At 36.8% G+C, this 16,613-nt stretch overlaps 1 protein-coding gene across 2 annotated transcripts in view; it reads left to right on the forward strand.

Annotated features, from left to right (window-relative positions):
- The window catches only part of LOC106174528 (uncharacterized), a 38,379-nt gene that overhangs the window by 5,983 nt on the left and 15,783 nt on the right, over positions 1–16,613 (forward strand). Inside the window, exon 1 of one of the 2 annotated variants that reach the window (XM_024076749.2) lies at positions 10,438–11,001. The exons of the other annotated variant lie outside the window; for it this stretch is intronic. Coding sequence (XP_023932517.2) covers positions 10,959–11,001 — 43 coding nt within the window. The 5' untranslated portion in view covers positions 10,438–10,958. Of the gene's footprint in view, positions 1–10,437; positions 11,002–16,613 lie in introns of those variants that run through there. 2 annotated transcript variants of the gene reach the window in all.

The following is a 16,613-nucleotide window of genomic DNA, read 5'->3' on the forward strand; positions in this document are numbered from 1 at the left end:
GTTGCGTAAGCCTAACTTATATCCCCCAGTCTATTGCAGACTAAGTAACTGGTTATAGACAAATGCACCCGTGTAACTCTGAGAAGCGTTTTTACAGAGGTAAATGACGGTTTTGGCAGACACTTGTATGCACACATTTAAAGTTATAATAACCGAAGATTGTAAGCACTTTTAAGTAGTGAAAATGGCATCTCTGCGCAAAAACAGACAGTAAATGTAATTTGCTAAACGCATCAAGAATTGAATGTACATTTGCTAAATGCAGTGTTTATCGTAGGCCTATAGGAAAACAATGCAATTTCATCCACTTTCTACAGGAAAAGGGTCGTGTCAATCAAGGGAGCAATCATAAACACAGAAAGCACAGTAATTAACTTTGGTAATGGTGCCATGGGTTTCTTTTATTTGCCAAATCTCATCCTAAACATATCCAATTCCAAGATGACCGTCAAGCCATGTGACATTTGCCAACCTAGAACTTTGAAAAACGCAATCTGTATTTGCTTGATTTGTTATTTGTCAATGTACTTGTAAAGTTTTAAAGAATTAGTGGATCGAAGTAAATTGATGATTTTTCCTTTCAAAAATCTTGTGGTGCCGAAAGAGCATGTTAAGTAATTGTCTACTATTTGTATACAATCTTTCGGTCTGTAACTCACTAAACTCATTTCTAAAGAATTAAAAAATCTTTCACTATTTCTCGGAGACAAGATTTACAAACTTAAAATCAAAATATATGTCACAAAAAACGTCCACAACATGTTACCAGTGAAGTCTTAGGAAGGTATTTTGACCAAATTTGCCTCGTACATGTACATTGTACATGCAGACGACAGAAAAGTTTTACGCCGGAGTGACTTACGTGATAACATCAGCATTGTCGTGTTTACAGTAGTCGGAAAGCGATGATCTATAAGTAGCGATTTCCTCCATAGGATTCAATAATAATGTGTGCTTGTCCCCTATATTAGATCAATTCAATTATTATTGACGCCTGGTCTTGCAATTAATACGATGTATAAGTAGACAGGGACTTTGATAAATGTGATTTTAAAAGATGGGTAAATTGATAAGTTGCTATAATTTTGTTGGCCAATATGATATGTCACTCGTAAGAAACATATCTATGACATTTCTTCCTTAATATACAGGATATTAATAGAAGCTTTATATGGTTAGTCGTAAAATCTTCAGAAATCAGACCAACGGATTAGGTTGCATGATATTTCTATCCTGTGCCCAGAATGAGGTATTACCAAAAGGCGTAAATGTTCCATAAAAATTCTGATGGAACTCACACACACACACACACGCACGCACGCACGCACGCACGCACGCACGCACACACACACACGCACTGCATTTACAAATAAATAATAGAATAGGCTAATATCACTGGCGGGTTATGAATTGAGACAGGTTCTGACATGATTGCGCGACTAGTCTACATATCCAAATTGGAAATACGTTGTTCCCTGATTATTAAATCACGCGTGGCTGTGGGAAGATGGTTTGATGCAAATTGTCCGCCATATGCTCTGTCGGAATTCTGTATCCTACACAAAGACTGCAAGCGAAGCTAGGATTATTTTCAATTTTTTTCGTTCTTTGACATTTCATAGAGATTGATGCAATCCTGTTGTAATTTCATAAGGATTTAATTTTGCGTAAGCATATACACTGAGAGGGAAATAAGTGTCTGATATCGCGGTGGGAGTATATTCTGAAGAAAAGCATCAAGACAGACCTCCCTAAATCTCCTGCCCAAATCTAGCAATCAATTCCAGGATTAACAGCATCTTCAAGTATGACCTTTTATGTAATCGGTTTAACTAAAGCTTTAATTTGTCGACACAACCCAGCACCAAGCTAACCTGCGTCCGGTATTTTTTCAACCAAAGAAAATAGTTAAAATGCATTTTGCAACTGCAACGCATTTTGCAACCAGCACTTTTCTAAGTCTCTAGAACAGTTTGAAGTACGAAACAGGTAGAATTGGAGTGGGGACGGGTTTACCTCGACTATGTTCGCTGAAACTGGTCAGGCTGCCCCTGGGGTGGACGATAATATATAATTTATTTCACTTTGTAATTTCCCAGACCATTAGAGTGAGGGAGTTGTGTGAATCTGAAGGCGGTCTTCGGGTTATAGGAAGGAAGGGGAAATGCAGAGAAAGCAGCAGACAACACTTAATAACAGACATTCAGCCGTATTCTTGAATGAAGTTCAAGTTATACAATTAAAAACCCATTCAAGACGCCTTGCTCCCAGGAATCCTAGGGTCGAAGTCCTGTTGTTCTTTACCATAAAAAGCACCATATTAATTACTGTTCTTGCGTAATTAACATGTTTGATTTGTAGTAAGACATAACAGCAGATGAACGCTAGGATTCCTGTGTGTGGGGCCTGAGTTTTTAACTGGATTCCTTGACTTGTTTTTATGCATGTAATACGGCTGGAAGTCCGTTAAATGCGCTCTATGCGCTGCTGCTGTTCTCCGTATTTCTCAAGGACCCATGCATATTCATAAAAATGACTGGTTTATCATGTTCCTAACTATAAGGGTAGATAGCAGAAATACTAGGGGTGGGCAAATGAAGGCTTTTTTGAGAAATTTAATTTCAGACAAGTGGATTCTATGGCCATTTTGGCTGCTGAATACAAATCTAATAAGTATTTTCATTTTAAATTACATCTGATATTGGTATCAGGTGATTTTTCAAAATGGCAACCAAACGCTCCCTCAAATCACATATTTGTCATGTAAATCTTTAAATATCAGTTCAAACATGGCTTTTTATATGTCTAACCATATGATTTCATGATCAATGAGCATAAATAGATACATCATTTTGGTTGGGTCACTTCATTTTGGGTTAAAAAGAGGATTTTTTGTCATTTTGAGGTAAAAATCACCCCAAAATCACCATTTCTGTGTACATAAATACAAATGTTTATATGCAACTGTGGCTTTTAAATTAGGAAAAACAATAATACAACAAATATGGCCAGTGTTGTTCAAGGATCACATGAAACTGAAAAGTTTTGACATATAGAATAGCATAATGTTAGTTACATATGGGAATATTTACAGTAGAAGACTCAGTAGCAGAGCATTAAGGATATTGTTACTCTTTATTACCATCCAGATACCGAAAATAAGTTTTTTCCTGCATCTAATTATTCAATAATGTATCTGTCTTTGTGCTGCTTTGAAACAACGAAAAAACTCTTGAAAATATGAAATAACGGCGTTTATATTTTTTCGTTGCAATGTATAAGCATAAGCAACTCAAAGCTTTAATCATCTATTTAACAGCTTTCTTTTTTGAGATTAGTTAGCAATGCATATGAGGCTTAACTTCATCCCTGAACAAGATTTTATCACAAGGAATGGCCAATGGACCACAAAGGCATGAGTTACAATCCCATGCCAACGTTATGGTTTAAATGCTTTTGTTATGGAGTCATGAGTCCGTAATGACCGATCTTCTAAAAACAAAGGTATTATTTTGCTTTATCAACGATCAAATCTGAACTAAGGCTTTAAAAAATCGCTGGCAGGGTTTTGGGGTACTAAATGGTGTCATTAAATTGGCTTTGAAATAGTGATCACGGGTGTTCAGGTAAAACAGACATTTGAGAAACCGATTTTTCAGTTTTTACCCCAAACTGCAATTATACCATCACCCGTAAGATGACATGTGTAAATGTTAATTAATGTAATCACTGAACACTGAAAATTTATTTATCACCGAAAAGAATGTATGTAAGGCAGTAAATAAGGAGTTTTGGGTGAACGGTGACAATATCCTTATTGTCTTCATTTATAACCTAGTCACACTAGAGGCGGAATGAGCTAGAATGTAGTCGGAATAAAAATTCCTTGTTTGTTCCTGGATATTTGAAGTATCTTAAAATTCTAAGCGCATTCTAAATGTTTGGGTCCATTCTTGCATCCTATTAAAATGTTTTGCTCATTCTCAAAACTTTCGAAGTGCATTCCAAGTGGAAAAATATCGAATGGCATTCAAGTGTATTCTAACTGCACTATGAGCGCATTCTTAAAATTCTTACGAAATTCCAACAGCATTCGAAACATTTTGATCACATTCGAGGGAGAACCGAAATGGCAAGGCGCTTCAAATCTTGTCAGAATGTTCCACATTGTGCCTCCAATGAGCAGGAATGCAACTCGAATGCATATTGATTGCAGGCTGGGATTCAGCCAACAATGAAACCACACTTGTATGGCATTTGAAGTGCATTCTAAATATTCTCACTATATTTAGGGTGAACGGCATTAGCATTAACGATATTCCTAATGTGTTCCAACTACATTCGAGCTGCATTTGAGAGCTATACAATACAACTGAAATGTGCACGAATCATTCCAGGTGGGTTCGAAGCGCATTCTGACGTATTCTTGCTTGAATTAAGGTCAATTTGATATTACCCAACGAATGTGGCGCGAATTTTGAAAATTCTTCATTATGGCTCATTCTGCTTGATTACTTCCAAATAAGTGTGACAGGGGGCTTTTACAGTGCCTTCTGGTCTTAATGTATTTCTTGTTGATGCTTTCATGGTTGTGGTGAGATACTCTTAAACTACACAACTGAAACTAAGTACTATTCCAAGGTCAAGAGCTTAGAGGTTGTAAGAGGTTGATGTCACCTGACAAAGTTTTACCTGTTCTGAAGAAAAGGAAAATTATACAGCATAAAATTTGTTGGTACACATCCATGAAGGTATTTTCAGCATTGTTTTTATACCAAACTGTAATCCATGAATTCAGTATGTACATAATGGCCATTATTTATATTTATCTTAGGCTCGAAGTGTGTATTTTATGTATATGTTTGTTTTAAATAACATATTTTTACAGATGTCACCCTAACAATATTGCCAATGTCTTGAATATGCTCATATTTGAACTCAGCAACCCTCAAAACATATAGAAAGACATATTACACATCATTTTTATGTACTTTACTGTGAAAATATGGCCAAAAAGCCATTTCCCGCCTTTTTTCACAAACAAATAGCAGATTCCAATATAAATCTTTAGCTTTGGTAAAAAATATTGTCAGATTTGTGTTCAGCAGCAAAAATGGCCATAGAATCCACCTGTTTTAAAAAAATTTTGTCATTTGCCCACCCCTAGAAATACCGATGTGAAAAAAATAGAATCAAACCCCCCCCCCGGGAACAGCCACACCCCAAATCATACTAACATTCCCGAAGGACCCATGCATATATCCTCAATGGCAAGCTTATCAATCCGTTTAAGGGTAAGGGTCATTAGCGGAAATTACAATGTCGAATTAGATTCAACCGCCCCCAGCACCACACCCCAAGTCAAAAAGAAAAAAGATACTGTAGCTACGTTTCATGTTCCTTACTCAAATGGTTGACACAATGGATAGATAGCAGACAGTACGATGTAAAAATTAGAATCGACCACACACAGGGATGACCACACCCAAGTCACAATAAAATTCCTAAGAGCCTTTGCAAATCCCTAAGGATGGGTTTATTAATCCCCGGCGTACCAAGTTCTTATCTATAATGGTCTTAGAAGTAACAATGTGAAATAGATTTTGCATGTTTATAATTGTCCACCCCAGAGGTAGCCTGTCTAATTTCAGCGTACCTAGCGTCTCTAGTGTGAACATTGCGTTCGGTTGCAAAATGCGGCCCTACAGGGTGTTAATGGTACCCTAGCAGAGGTTCTCTAGTGTTAACATTGCGATCAATTGCAGACGTCTACTGCAGCCAACCGGGCTAATTCTGACTTAAGGCTACAAACCAGTTCAGTTCAGTCAGTTCAATATCCTATCCTTCTCTATTGATTCTCAGGCAGGCTCAGAAGTGGATCGGTCTCACTGAGCACCTGCAACTGGTGCCAGTCGATACAAAATTTGGGACGGTAAAATGATGCGTCTTTGTTAGAAAAGAGATTAATAATTAAAATGAACGTGTATCATTTCGTATGCTCAAAAGTGTGGTGAGCCAATTAAAGGAAATACTTGCAAAGAGTATAATTTAATTTATTTCAATAGATACTAAATAATTTAAATTAAAAAACATCAAACGTATGGATGACGCTGATTGGGGTTGAAAAGGGTAGATGTAGGAATAGGAACGTGTTATAGGGTAATATTCTTAAATATTCAACAATGAAGAGGAGGTATACCGTACTACCTTCAAACTGCTCACAGTCCACTCTCCTGGGCAGAACAGACACGTTCAGAGCCTCCACATCGCAATTATTACTGGCCAAATACAGCACAGTTACATTCTTGGACTCCTTGTTTAAACCATGAAACTATTCAATACAGTAAAGATTCGTTGTATGACCATTTAGTTTGCAACTGGTCTAAAGTAGGTGGTAAATTTACTAGATCCGTAAGTTACTATTGAAATATAATAATGAATTTACATTGTTAACATTAGGACGCAGCAAATGGAGCTTTTCAGCATGTTAACTTTAACCCAAATAATGTCAAAAGTCGTGTCGAAATTCCTGTACCATTCATTTCCGATAACATTGAACAGGGTTCCATGAAAAAAGACTGGCGTGAACAGATGTACCAATTTGTCAAATCTAACAAGCAACGGAACATGAGAACGAATATAAAGCAACGGTACGTTGTCAAACAGCACTAGGGTTGTTGAAATACTGGGTGCAAATGTCAAAAAGTAATACAACAGACTGTCCTAGGTCGTTTGCAAATTCTCTCATTCTCAAAAAAAAAAAAGCCTGTTCCTGCTTAGAATTTTAATCTGTACTTGTGGGCAATGATAAATGCACCCTGCGTTTCGGATGGTTTCCAGTGATTTCTGAGACTCACACTGTGCTAATGCGAACTTATTCACAGCCTGTGGTAGAGGCAAGGAGACAGACCCAGTTTGGACGCTTCGATCCCCATTCTGGATCCAGCGGAAAACGCCCGGATAAAGGATTAATTAACAGCCGAATTTTAAAAAAAGGTCTTGTAGGAAGTATAGACAGAGATGTTGTTGAAATGGAGCTTGGTTAGTTGTGTATTGAAACCATGGCTTATGACACATTATCAATCAATCAATCAATTATTGCAGATTTGACTGAATGGCGTATACTTGTGGAATATATTGCCCTTTGGGTTAATATAATCAATTAGATGGAATATGAAAAAACTCATTGTTTACGCAGCTGATGTCATGCACCTGTAATCAGCATACAATATCGTATATTTAAGACCATCAGCTACGTAAGGGGTTATCCAACGCACACACACACACAAAAAAAAATGCTATCTTGTCACATGACTTGGTATCGGCCATTTGGAGAATACAGAACCATATCAAATGAATCTAAAACCCCCACCGCCAGTATTACAACTTGAAGCATACGTAACTGTACTGTACTGATATGAGTAGTCCAACAAATTAGCTGACAGCGAGGAGACAGGACCTCCCTATAGTGCTAGGTGGGACTATCAAGTGCCCTAGGTAAATAACCTCGATGTTCCCTTGCGAGTGACTTGCACCTGTACTTTTAACAGAATCTCGTTCTTTATCTTAACACGCGAAATCCTTTTTACGCTTGAATATCGTTTTACATAATAACAGTTGAACTTTAAGTCACGATATCTTGTAATAGAATGTTTTTTCTTTCGTTTGAAGAACTACTGTACACCACGAAATTGATAAATATTCTAAAAGTCAACTGCTAAGTGTCATATTTAGCTACATGTAAACTATTGTCATTTAAGTTTTTAAACATGCTCCACACCATCCCCAACTACCAGTATGCCTATTGATTTGATTATGTGTCTTGATATTGTTGAAAGTTTGCTGCAGAATGTTGCGCATTTTGGTGAAGTATGCCGCTATACAGATAGACTACATGTCCGGTTTCTCAGATTTCTGCAATTGTAGGCCATGTCTCAACTCTTACAGTCTCATCCCTTACAGTTGGTTAAAACTGTCATACTTTTTTCACTGTAAAAATACATTGTTTTACACGTATTTTAATTTATACCTTTGTTCTGTTAACGTGAACCAATCACGTAGAAAAAAAGGTGCATGTTTTTTATGTTTATGATTTAAGCAGTGAGTTTTGGAAATATCTGCTCGATGTCTGAATAAATACTGTGACTTGGGAATCTGAATTCGTGCTATTGCGTCGTGGACATGGAAATCTAAAACATATGTTATATGTCGAACCCAAATTTAGAGAGGACCAGAACATGAGGATTAATTTTCATTAATAAACGTGTTTTTTAATAATAATGATAAGAATGTCAGCACTGATACATTTTTATGCTGAATCAAACTCAGCCGTTCTCTCTTCAGATCTTGAGCTATCATTTAGGACATACTTCATTTCGAGCACACCAATTAAAGCAAATTTGCGATTTGTATGATGCATCTGGAGGTGTTCGAATCAAATGCAACGTAACTTTATTCCATGTGGTATGCCTTTAGATCTCTCTTCACAAAGATTAAAATGATATTTTTATCACAAAGACTAACATTGGGTAAATCTTTCCCGCCTGCTCTCCAAAATATTTTCACTTGAAAAGTCAGAACACCAAAATATTTAGGTGTAAGTTTTTGCACGCTTCCTTAGATCCTCCGCCACCTGAAAATTCAGAGCACTGTAGATTTTTTTTTTTTTTTTTTTTTTTTTTTGCGTAAGTAAAATGAATTTAGACCTGAATTGAGATTCATGTTGAGAATAAAAAATACATGTATATAATAATGGAATACAGTAAAATGAAACGATCTTCTCCACAATAACATGACTTATCATCATATTTAAAAAACGGCTTCATTCTTGTGGAGTACAAATTCGAGGTGAGACCTTGCAAGTAAACAACACGTCACAATTTATCGACAGCCTAATATTGCATGTATTTTTCATTAACAGCAAAACCAGCCCTGATGAGATACCTATCCAATTAACATGCCGTCTTTAAACCATTAACATTTGTTCCGACGAGCGTTCCCCTTTACTATGAACTTAATCTGAGGTCATGTTGTTTTCTAACGGTTCGGTTTTTTGACAGTTGAGATATGATAACTTCCGCTGTGACTAAATATCAAAAAAAAAAAAGACGAAGGAGAAGAAGCACAAAATGTGTGTGTGTGTGTGTGTGTGTGTGTGTGTGTGTGTGTGTACTTGCAGAGGCCAGAGGAGGGGGTGTAAGACCAGGGATATGCAGCAACTTGGCTGTATCCCAAAATACAAAATGAAGTGCATTTTGAACCAAAACAAAATTCATGCCAAGACTGTCTAAATTATGAACAGAATTCTTATTTGGAAGCGCTCTTTTTTTTTTTTTTTTTTTTTTTTTTGGCAATGCGAATAAGTGTAACCTGGGGCTCGGATACAGCCATTCATCTTCAACGCAATCTCTTATAAGGTGCATTGGTTTTATGATTGAGTTAAGAGCCGAGAAAGCACGGCACTGATGTTTTTTCTGTATTTGTGTTTTTTTTTTTTTTTCTTGTAGTTCAATAAACGAGGCTCTGGTGCTGCATGAACTCCCTTTTTTGCTCAACAGTTAATGTAATTATGTGCTTTGATATAAATAACGCCCTCAGGACGTGGTGAAGAAATAATCCAATAATACTTTAACTAATGTTCCCAGAGATGAACATACTTTTACATACGTGACTTCTTTGATGATACGAGTATTGATGATTGCGACCAAATGCGACAGGTGAGACAAAAAAATTCATCTGATATGATTTACCCTACTCATTATCTCATGCTACTACTATCTTAAGTCGTGTACAGTACAGCTCTAGGTACCCCATACTTTTGCCTATTAAACATAAAATAAAACTTGATTTGGGAAATTTTCTTTCACTGAGCGTCCCTTTTGTGAAACAGAACGAAAAGGCATTTTAAATGATGATTTGACGACCACCGCTGAGACGAATCCGCTGCGAAGCTTAATGGTTGAAATGTGCCGCATAACACATAATTTAAAGGTGAACACAAATTTGAATATCGAGTCAAATTACACATCAATCATTCATTACAGATAATAGCGACAAAGCAATATGAAGAACAAAGGCGGTGAATTGACCTGAATCTTTATATTCAATTAAAAAAGTTTGGAACGCATCGGTTTTTCTTCAGTTTCTGGCGTCCCAAACTCTTTTACGAATTAAATGTTCGTGTATTTATTACCACATAATGATAATCGCCACTGCTATGTTGTTGGCCAAAGACTCATACTTTTTTGCGTTCTTTTTGTTCAACACGTTTATGCTTTGAGAATTGTACTAACAGGGTTTGTTTTTGTCAGGTCTGTGTTTCAATGTCGGTAAAAAAATTGTGTACAGTAGGTAAATTTCAACTTAGGCTGAGGACTGGATGTCTGTAGAACCCGCTTTTCCATGTACACGATATTTCCCTGTCTCTCTTCTGTCACATCGGTCTATTTTTAGCGCACAGTCAGACGACGTCAACCAGAAGACCGTATTTAATCTCGCAATGACTTGCGTTCCATTGATACCCCCTTCACGTCCACCAAAAAACAGACTGCATTGTAAACAGCATCGAAGTCTCCCTTCGAGGTCCTTTTTTTCAACCAGAAGGCTTCACTGATGCGAAACATTTATGGTTTCACTAAATCCCACCAGGCGGAAGATTTTAAGTATCCATGGTATACGACATCGAATCCATAGGCTAGTTCGCGCTGGCAAAGTTAACCATAATTACGTGTAAGCTTCCTCCGACCGCGTGCAAGGCCAGAGCTCGTGAGGTTACAACTTCGCTTAGCTGTCTGTTCCAAGAGCCCGAGCTGAGGATTCAGCAGAGATTTAACAGACTTGGTTAGAAATTTAACATACTTTTTCGTCTTCGATTGCTGCGTTCGTCCTTGTCCCTGTGGGCTTAAGCCTGGCGCATCAAAGAGCGGTCTTTTGATGTCTGTACGCTCGAACTGTTGACAATGGAAAGGACAGCTAATTATTTGGCATTTGTACTTTTCCCAGGTAGGTCAATCTAGGATATTCATATATGGTATAGTTGCCATTTTTTTTAGTTTCGTAGCTTGGTTTTTCTTTTTCGAATTACTTTTTATTCTATCATATGCTTAAGGATACGCCCCCTAGTACGTATCCCTATTTGATCAGAAAGCGAGATTGTTTCAAAAATGCTGCAAAATAGTATGACATTTTTATTCTTTAATTTGTCTTTTTCCTAGCATATGCATACCCATAGTTAGACGCGCTTTACAGTGTAGTTAAAAATAAAATGATACTTAAATTTTCGATCAGAAGATTTACTTAATACAGAAATATAGGGAAACATATACGTTATGCATCAGTGTATAGTGCAATGTTAATGAATAATGATAATTTATTAAACTTTTTAAAGAAATAAAAAACAAAGATAAATCCGGCAGGCTGTAATTTCGTTGTGAGTAATTCAACAGTTATTGCCCGTCAGGTCACACCCAGTGACTGCTGAAATATTTTACTTTAAAAGTCCATGGTCTGTGCAAAGTACAGAAGGCTAACTCATTCCTACCGAAAAGGGTATTTTATTTCTTAAACTATAAAACACCGGTACACCATGATGTGTGCTTCCTCAGATTAACCCAAGTGTTCAGCACGGGTTATCTAAAACGAAACCCAGAGCAATAAAACCACTTGGTATTTGTGGCAATTTTTCCCAGTGCATTCAATGATAACATCTGTCTCGGGTAGTTCCAGTGCGCAGTGAAAGGTTCTTAGGATGATCGATCACGAATCTATCAGTTTGAGGCAGCACGGGGAAAATTACATGTAATAATTAAGACAAATTCGTCATTTTATTAATGAAATGTGCACTAGCATAAACAAGATTTCCATTCCCCGTTTCATCCTATTCTAAATTATGTTTACTAAACCATAATAAATATGCGAGATATAAATGATATAAATCGTATATGTTCATCAAAGGCCTTTACGCAATTAACTTTTTTCTTGCTCTTCGTAAAATTGTGTCTTAATCTATTTGAGGTTTCCCCAAAGTGTCCCAAGAAAGCCGTCTCATATCATTACTAATAAAGAAAACAGATATATAGTAAAAAGCGCTCTTCGACGCCGGAGTAATCGTCAGCACCGGCAATATGATTACAATAATGGAATAGAAAGTTTTACTAACTCGTTTTCGGTTGAATTTGTGACATGCTCAACACTGACATTTGAATGAAGAGCAATACGCCGTCTTTTTATGTTCTTCTTTTTATGTACAAAGAAAGCTTTAAATTAGATTTGGAATTCATTATTTGTTGTTTTTTCATCTTTCGCTTATATCTTATCATCATCAGAAAAGCTGAAAGAAGACTAGATGGATGATAACATACCAGTAGGATCATGCAGTAACCCAATAGAAAAAACAAAGACTCCATAAGAATATTTATTGCATAAGCTCTCTCTCTCTCTCTGCATCTCTCTCTCTCTCTCTCTCTCTCTCTCTCTCTCTCTACACACACACACACACACACACACACACACACACTGGTAATTGGTTACACTGGTTCCGCCTTAGTTAATAACTGTCGAGTGATGACATTACAGAAAATTGTCCCTAAAAGGCTGCAACATATGTTCGGCGCGTGTTTCAGTTGACTAAAACCAGTCTTTGAAATGCCAAGGTCAAGTGTAATTAGATTTCTTCAAGCATCACGCCTTTAATCATCTTCCAATCTTCCAACTATTGAAGACCGTCGGAAATATGTATTTGTTCCATTTGCAGGTGCTTAATCTACTATTTACTTGAAGACAAACCTTCAGGACTTTATCGTTTTAGTGTGCAATAAAAATCGCCAGGGTTAGGCCTTTTGGCCCGGTTAGGTCAGTTTAGAAATGGCCATGGACGGATTGATATCAAATAATTTTATGTTTTAAGATTATAACTACTTCAACACAGTGATGAGTGTTGCAGGCTATATTTGTATCAAACGCGAAGTAATGTTTGTGATGAAAACTTATTTGTTTTCGTTTACTTCAACCCTAAAGAAGCTTTTCAAGTGTTATGGCGTAATGTTACATGTTGCATGTTTTCCAGAGCCGAGATAGATAAGAAAAAATGTCTTGCAGTGTATCTGCTTTATGAACTGAAAATACCGCGCCACAAGAGAGAAGAAGTGGGCTGAGTTTAGTAAGATTCTATTTCCTCGTTTGTGAGGTTGATATTGTTGTCTCGGTGGTTGTTATCATTTTGTTAAGGATACCAGGCTTTGCTTTCGTCGATGAAAGACAACGCCGTGTTAAACTGTACTGTACCTGCGTGTGCATGATTATGCTACGATAGATTTGATCAACCAAGTAGCTCTCCGGTTCTCTCCACCAACCCTTTTCATACTTCTTTCTCCGCCTAGACAAAAAGATAACAGATTAGGAGCCAGTCTGTCCAAGACCTGTTCCTTTTCTTGATCCGTGAAAATACGGTGAAGTATTTAATTGGAAAAGTATATTCTGGAGGTTTTGGTAAAGCGGTGAAAGTGTTATTGACAAACCTGCATCAATGCACACAAGATTCATTTCCTTTTTTGACACTATTCTTGGTAAGAAAGAAATATTTTACACGAGTTTGTCATGCACTTTATTAATTGTATCAAAAAGATTTATCGTCAGGCACCATCACTTTAAGTGGATTTGTTACGCCCCAATGAAGGTCGTTTTCTCGAATAACATGCATGGACAAGCGCAACACAGCAATAGAATTTGACATTGAACACCTTAACGCGGCTGCTAGAATCTTAATACGCAATGTTGATACTCTAACGTACACAGCAACTGATGACGAATGAAATGTCTCCATGGTAATAATGTGTGTCGTATGCGACATGACTGCTAGGCCTACCTATACAAAAAATCACCAGTTCCATGCACTAACACTGACACTGCTATACGAATACAAAAATACGAAAATGCACATTTACCTTAATCTTATGGTAATGTCTAAAAAAATACAAAACAGTAGAAATCCCAAATAGCTTATATCTTAATATAATCGTATAAAAGGTACGGCCATCAGCTGCGAGCTTATTTATACTGTTATCATAAACAGGATGATACTATTGTTTATCTTTTCTACACTCTGCAACCTGTCATTTGACTGTCTTATTATCCGGTAAACCTTGCTTACCACAGGTTGTCAAATGACTAACAAAATAGGATGTTCCAGAGGCCAGCTGAGTGATGACGTCATTTGTGCAAATTTCTCGCAGGAGAATAGGGATATGTGCAGAGAATTTGCCAAAGAAATAATTGTGCTACTGTAAATCTAGTAAAAAAATATCTTTCTGTGGACCTCGTAGAAGTTAGTCCGGATGGGTGTCTGTGACGTCACTCAAGAGGCCATTGCATCACAACTGCAGTTCAGAAATACGACATGTAGCTCTAGAATGCCCTATTACACTGGTCATACTTATTTTAGCCACTGAATAACCCCCAAATGTATGTAATTGGTTTTCAAGCGACAGAAACGGGCAGATCGGATTAATCATGTGCTGCTCTAAATCAGGGAACCAAGATTGAAATAACATACCTTTTTAACCAAGTGTCAGACATGCATTTTATGATTTTTTACCTCTTTGTAGAATTACACTGAAAATATGTAGGCCCTACTTTTATCATTGAGACTGTCGCCAGGGCACGACCTCTATTGCTGTTACGCACAAACCTGCTAACGAGCTACTAGTACAAATCGCACGATGGAAATGATATATCGACGACGCCATTAATATCTTCAGATAGGAAACAAAATCAATGTTTTCATAACATCGATGTGACATTAATCTAGGTCTACGGTATGTGGGAAATCTCCTTGGTGCTCATTATTTCTTTGAAGTAGCATAAAAGCACTGATTTTTTTATTCAAAGGTAAATCTACTCCATGACACCGTCTTGCCACTATCAGACCGAATAAGAATAGCGTTTTTAGAAAACTGATAAAGCTGTATAACCTGTCATGAAAAATTAGACTGAGTCATTTCAAATTCAAAGTCTGTCTCTGAATTTAATTTTGCTCTAGTCTGTCCTTAAAAAGAAGAAACCAGTGTCAAGAACAATGTTACAGACTGTTGTATGTTTCTCTCACATTTGAAATGTTGTTGTGTGTTCAAGTAAAAAAAGACTCATCTGAACAGTAACTTGTGTTCACATAATTGACAAAATCTTAAAAATAAAAATACACTCAAACACGACAAAGAAATCGGTTGTCTCTTTTTCTAAGGGTATGCACAACTCAAAAACATCACAATTTTTGGGGGGATTGCAAGCTTCAGATAAACCCGTTCATTCCCTTAAGAGTTTTGACTGAAACACCAAAATTTTGAAGAAAGGAGGCAACCTAACAGGATTTTCGCAGAAAACTGAGCAAAAAGAGCAAGATAAATGTAGCATCACTTGACATGCTTTCGGTTAGAGTGTAATAAAGATATAAATTGTAGAAACTATAAGTATGTTCTTCTAATGTGACCTTTAAGGCTATCGATTTTTGGTGTGTGGAAGTAAGAGATAAATGTCGTCACTTTACCTAGCTGCTAAGCTATTTTGATCCCTACGTTTTCTTTGTCTGCAACAACTCTGATAAGCACATGGTAGTTACTAACTCAGTTATATATAGGCGCCCCAAATGAGGGTTGTTAGCTAAAGCACCCTTTTTGATCTTTAAAATGATATAATCTTTTTAGATCGCTAACAACATATTTGATAAATATTCATTTTATTATTTAAACCCAATTAACCTATTTTAATACTCAAACTGTCAATCAGTCCCCTGTTATGGAGGGAGTGAACGACCTTGGTTGAATTCACTCATTATTACCATAATTCACTTTATTACAGAGTTATAACACCTTTTTCTGATAGTCTGCCAAATGAATGTCTCATATAACGTTATTTAGTATCTTTTAACCGCCCATTAAAAGGCGATTCTACCTACTCGTTTATACCCTTTTCTCAAAGGCAAGTTCAGTGAAGAGTTTCACAGAATAGATTTAGGTTAAAGGGCTGACGTGTAAAATTTTCAAAACTTTTCTGTGGAAAGCAATGCTTTTTTAAAAAGATAAATGTTATAGAATAATGTCACCAAAAATAATCTTGACAAAGATTTGAATAGTGCACAACCCGGAAGTCAGTGCAGGAAGTGATGGCTGGGCTTGAGAAACAAGCTTTTGAGCGGCTTTAATTTTTCATTTCTTTCAGTTTTTTTTTTTCCATATTGTTGCAAAGTCGGAAGGAGGATCAGTAGATCAGTAAGTCGGTGAAGAAGAGAATTCGTTAAGTGTGAGTTTTTGGCTGGAAAATCTTGCACTGGGTACCTTTAAGGTGGGGAGACCTAATAGAATCTGTCGCCGAATTGGCCTCCTTTTGCAAAACAACTACACGTAGAACTACACGTAGATGATATCTACGACCTATAGAGTTGCTTGGTGGTTAAATTGGCCAATGTTCACTATAGCTTGGAAACAATAATAACATCCGCGTGCACCGTTTGCTGTCATTCAAACACAAAAGAGAAAAAAGAGAGAACATAACGCAATGACATTGGATTGAGAACAAATTACAATCATTTTGACCGTAATTTTGTACTCAGTTATACGTGTAAG

This window comes from Lingula anatina, chromosome 3, assembly GCF_051362555.1.
Source record: "Lingula anatina isolate TDL-2025a chromosome 3, LinAna3.0, whole genome shotgun sequence".
In the NCBI taxonomy this organism is placed as follows: Eukaryota; Metazoa; Brachiopoda; class Lingulata; order Lingulida; family Lingulidae; genus Lingula; species Lingula anatina.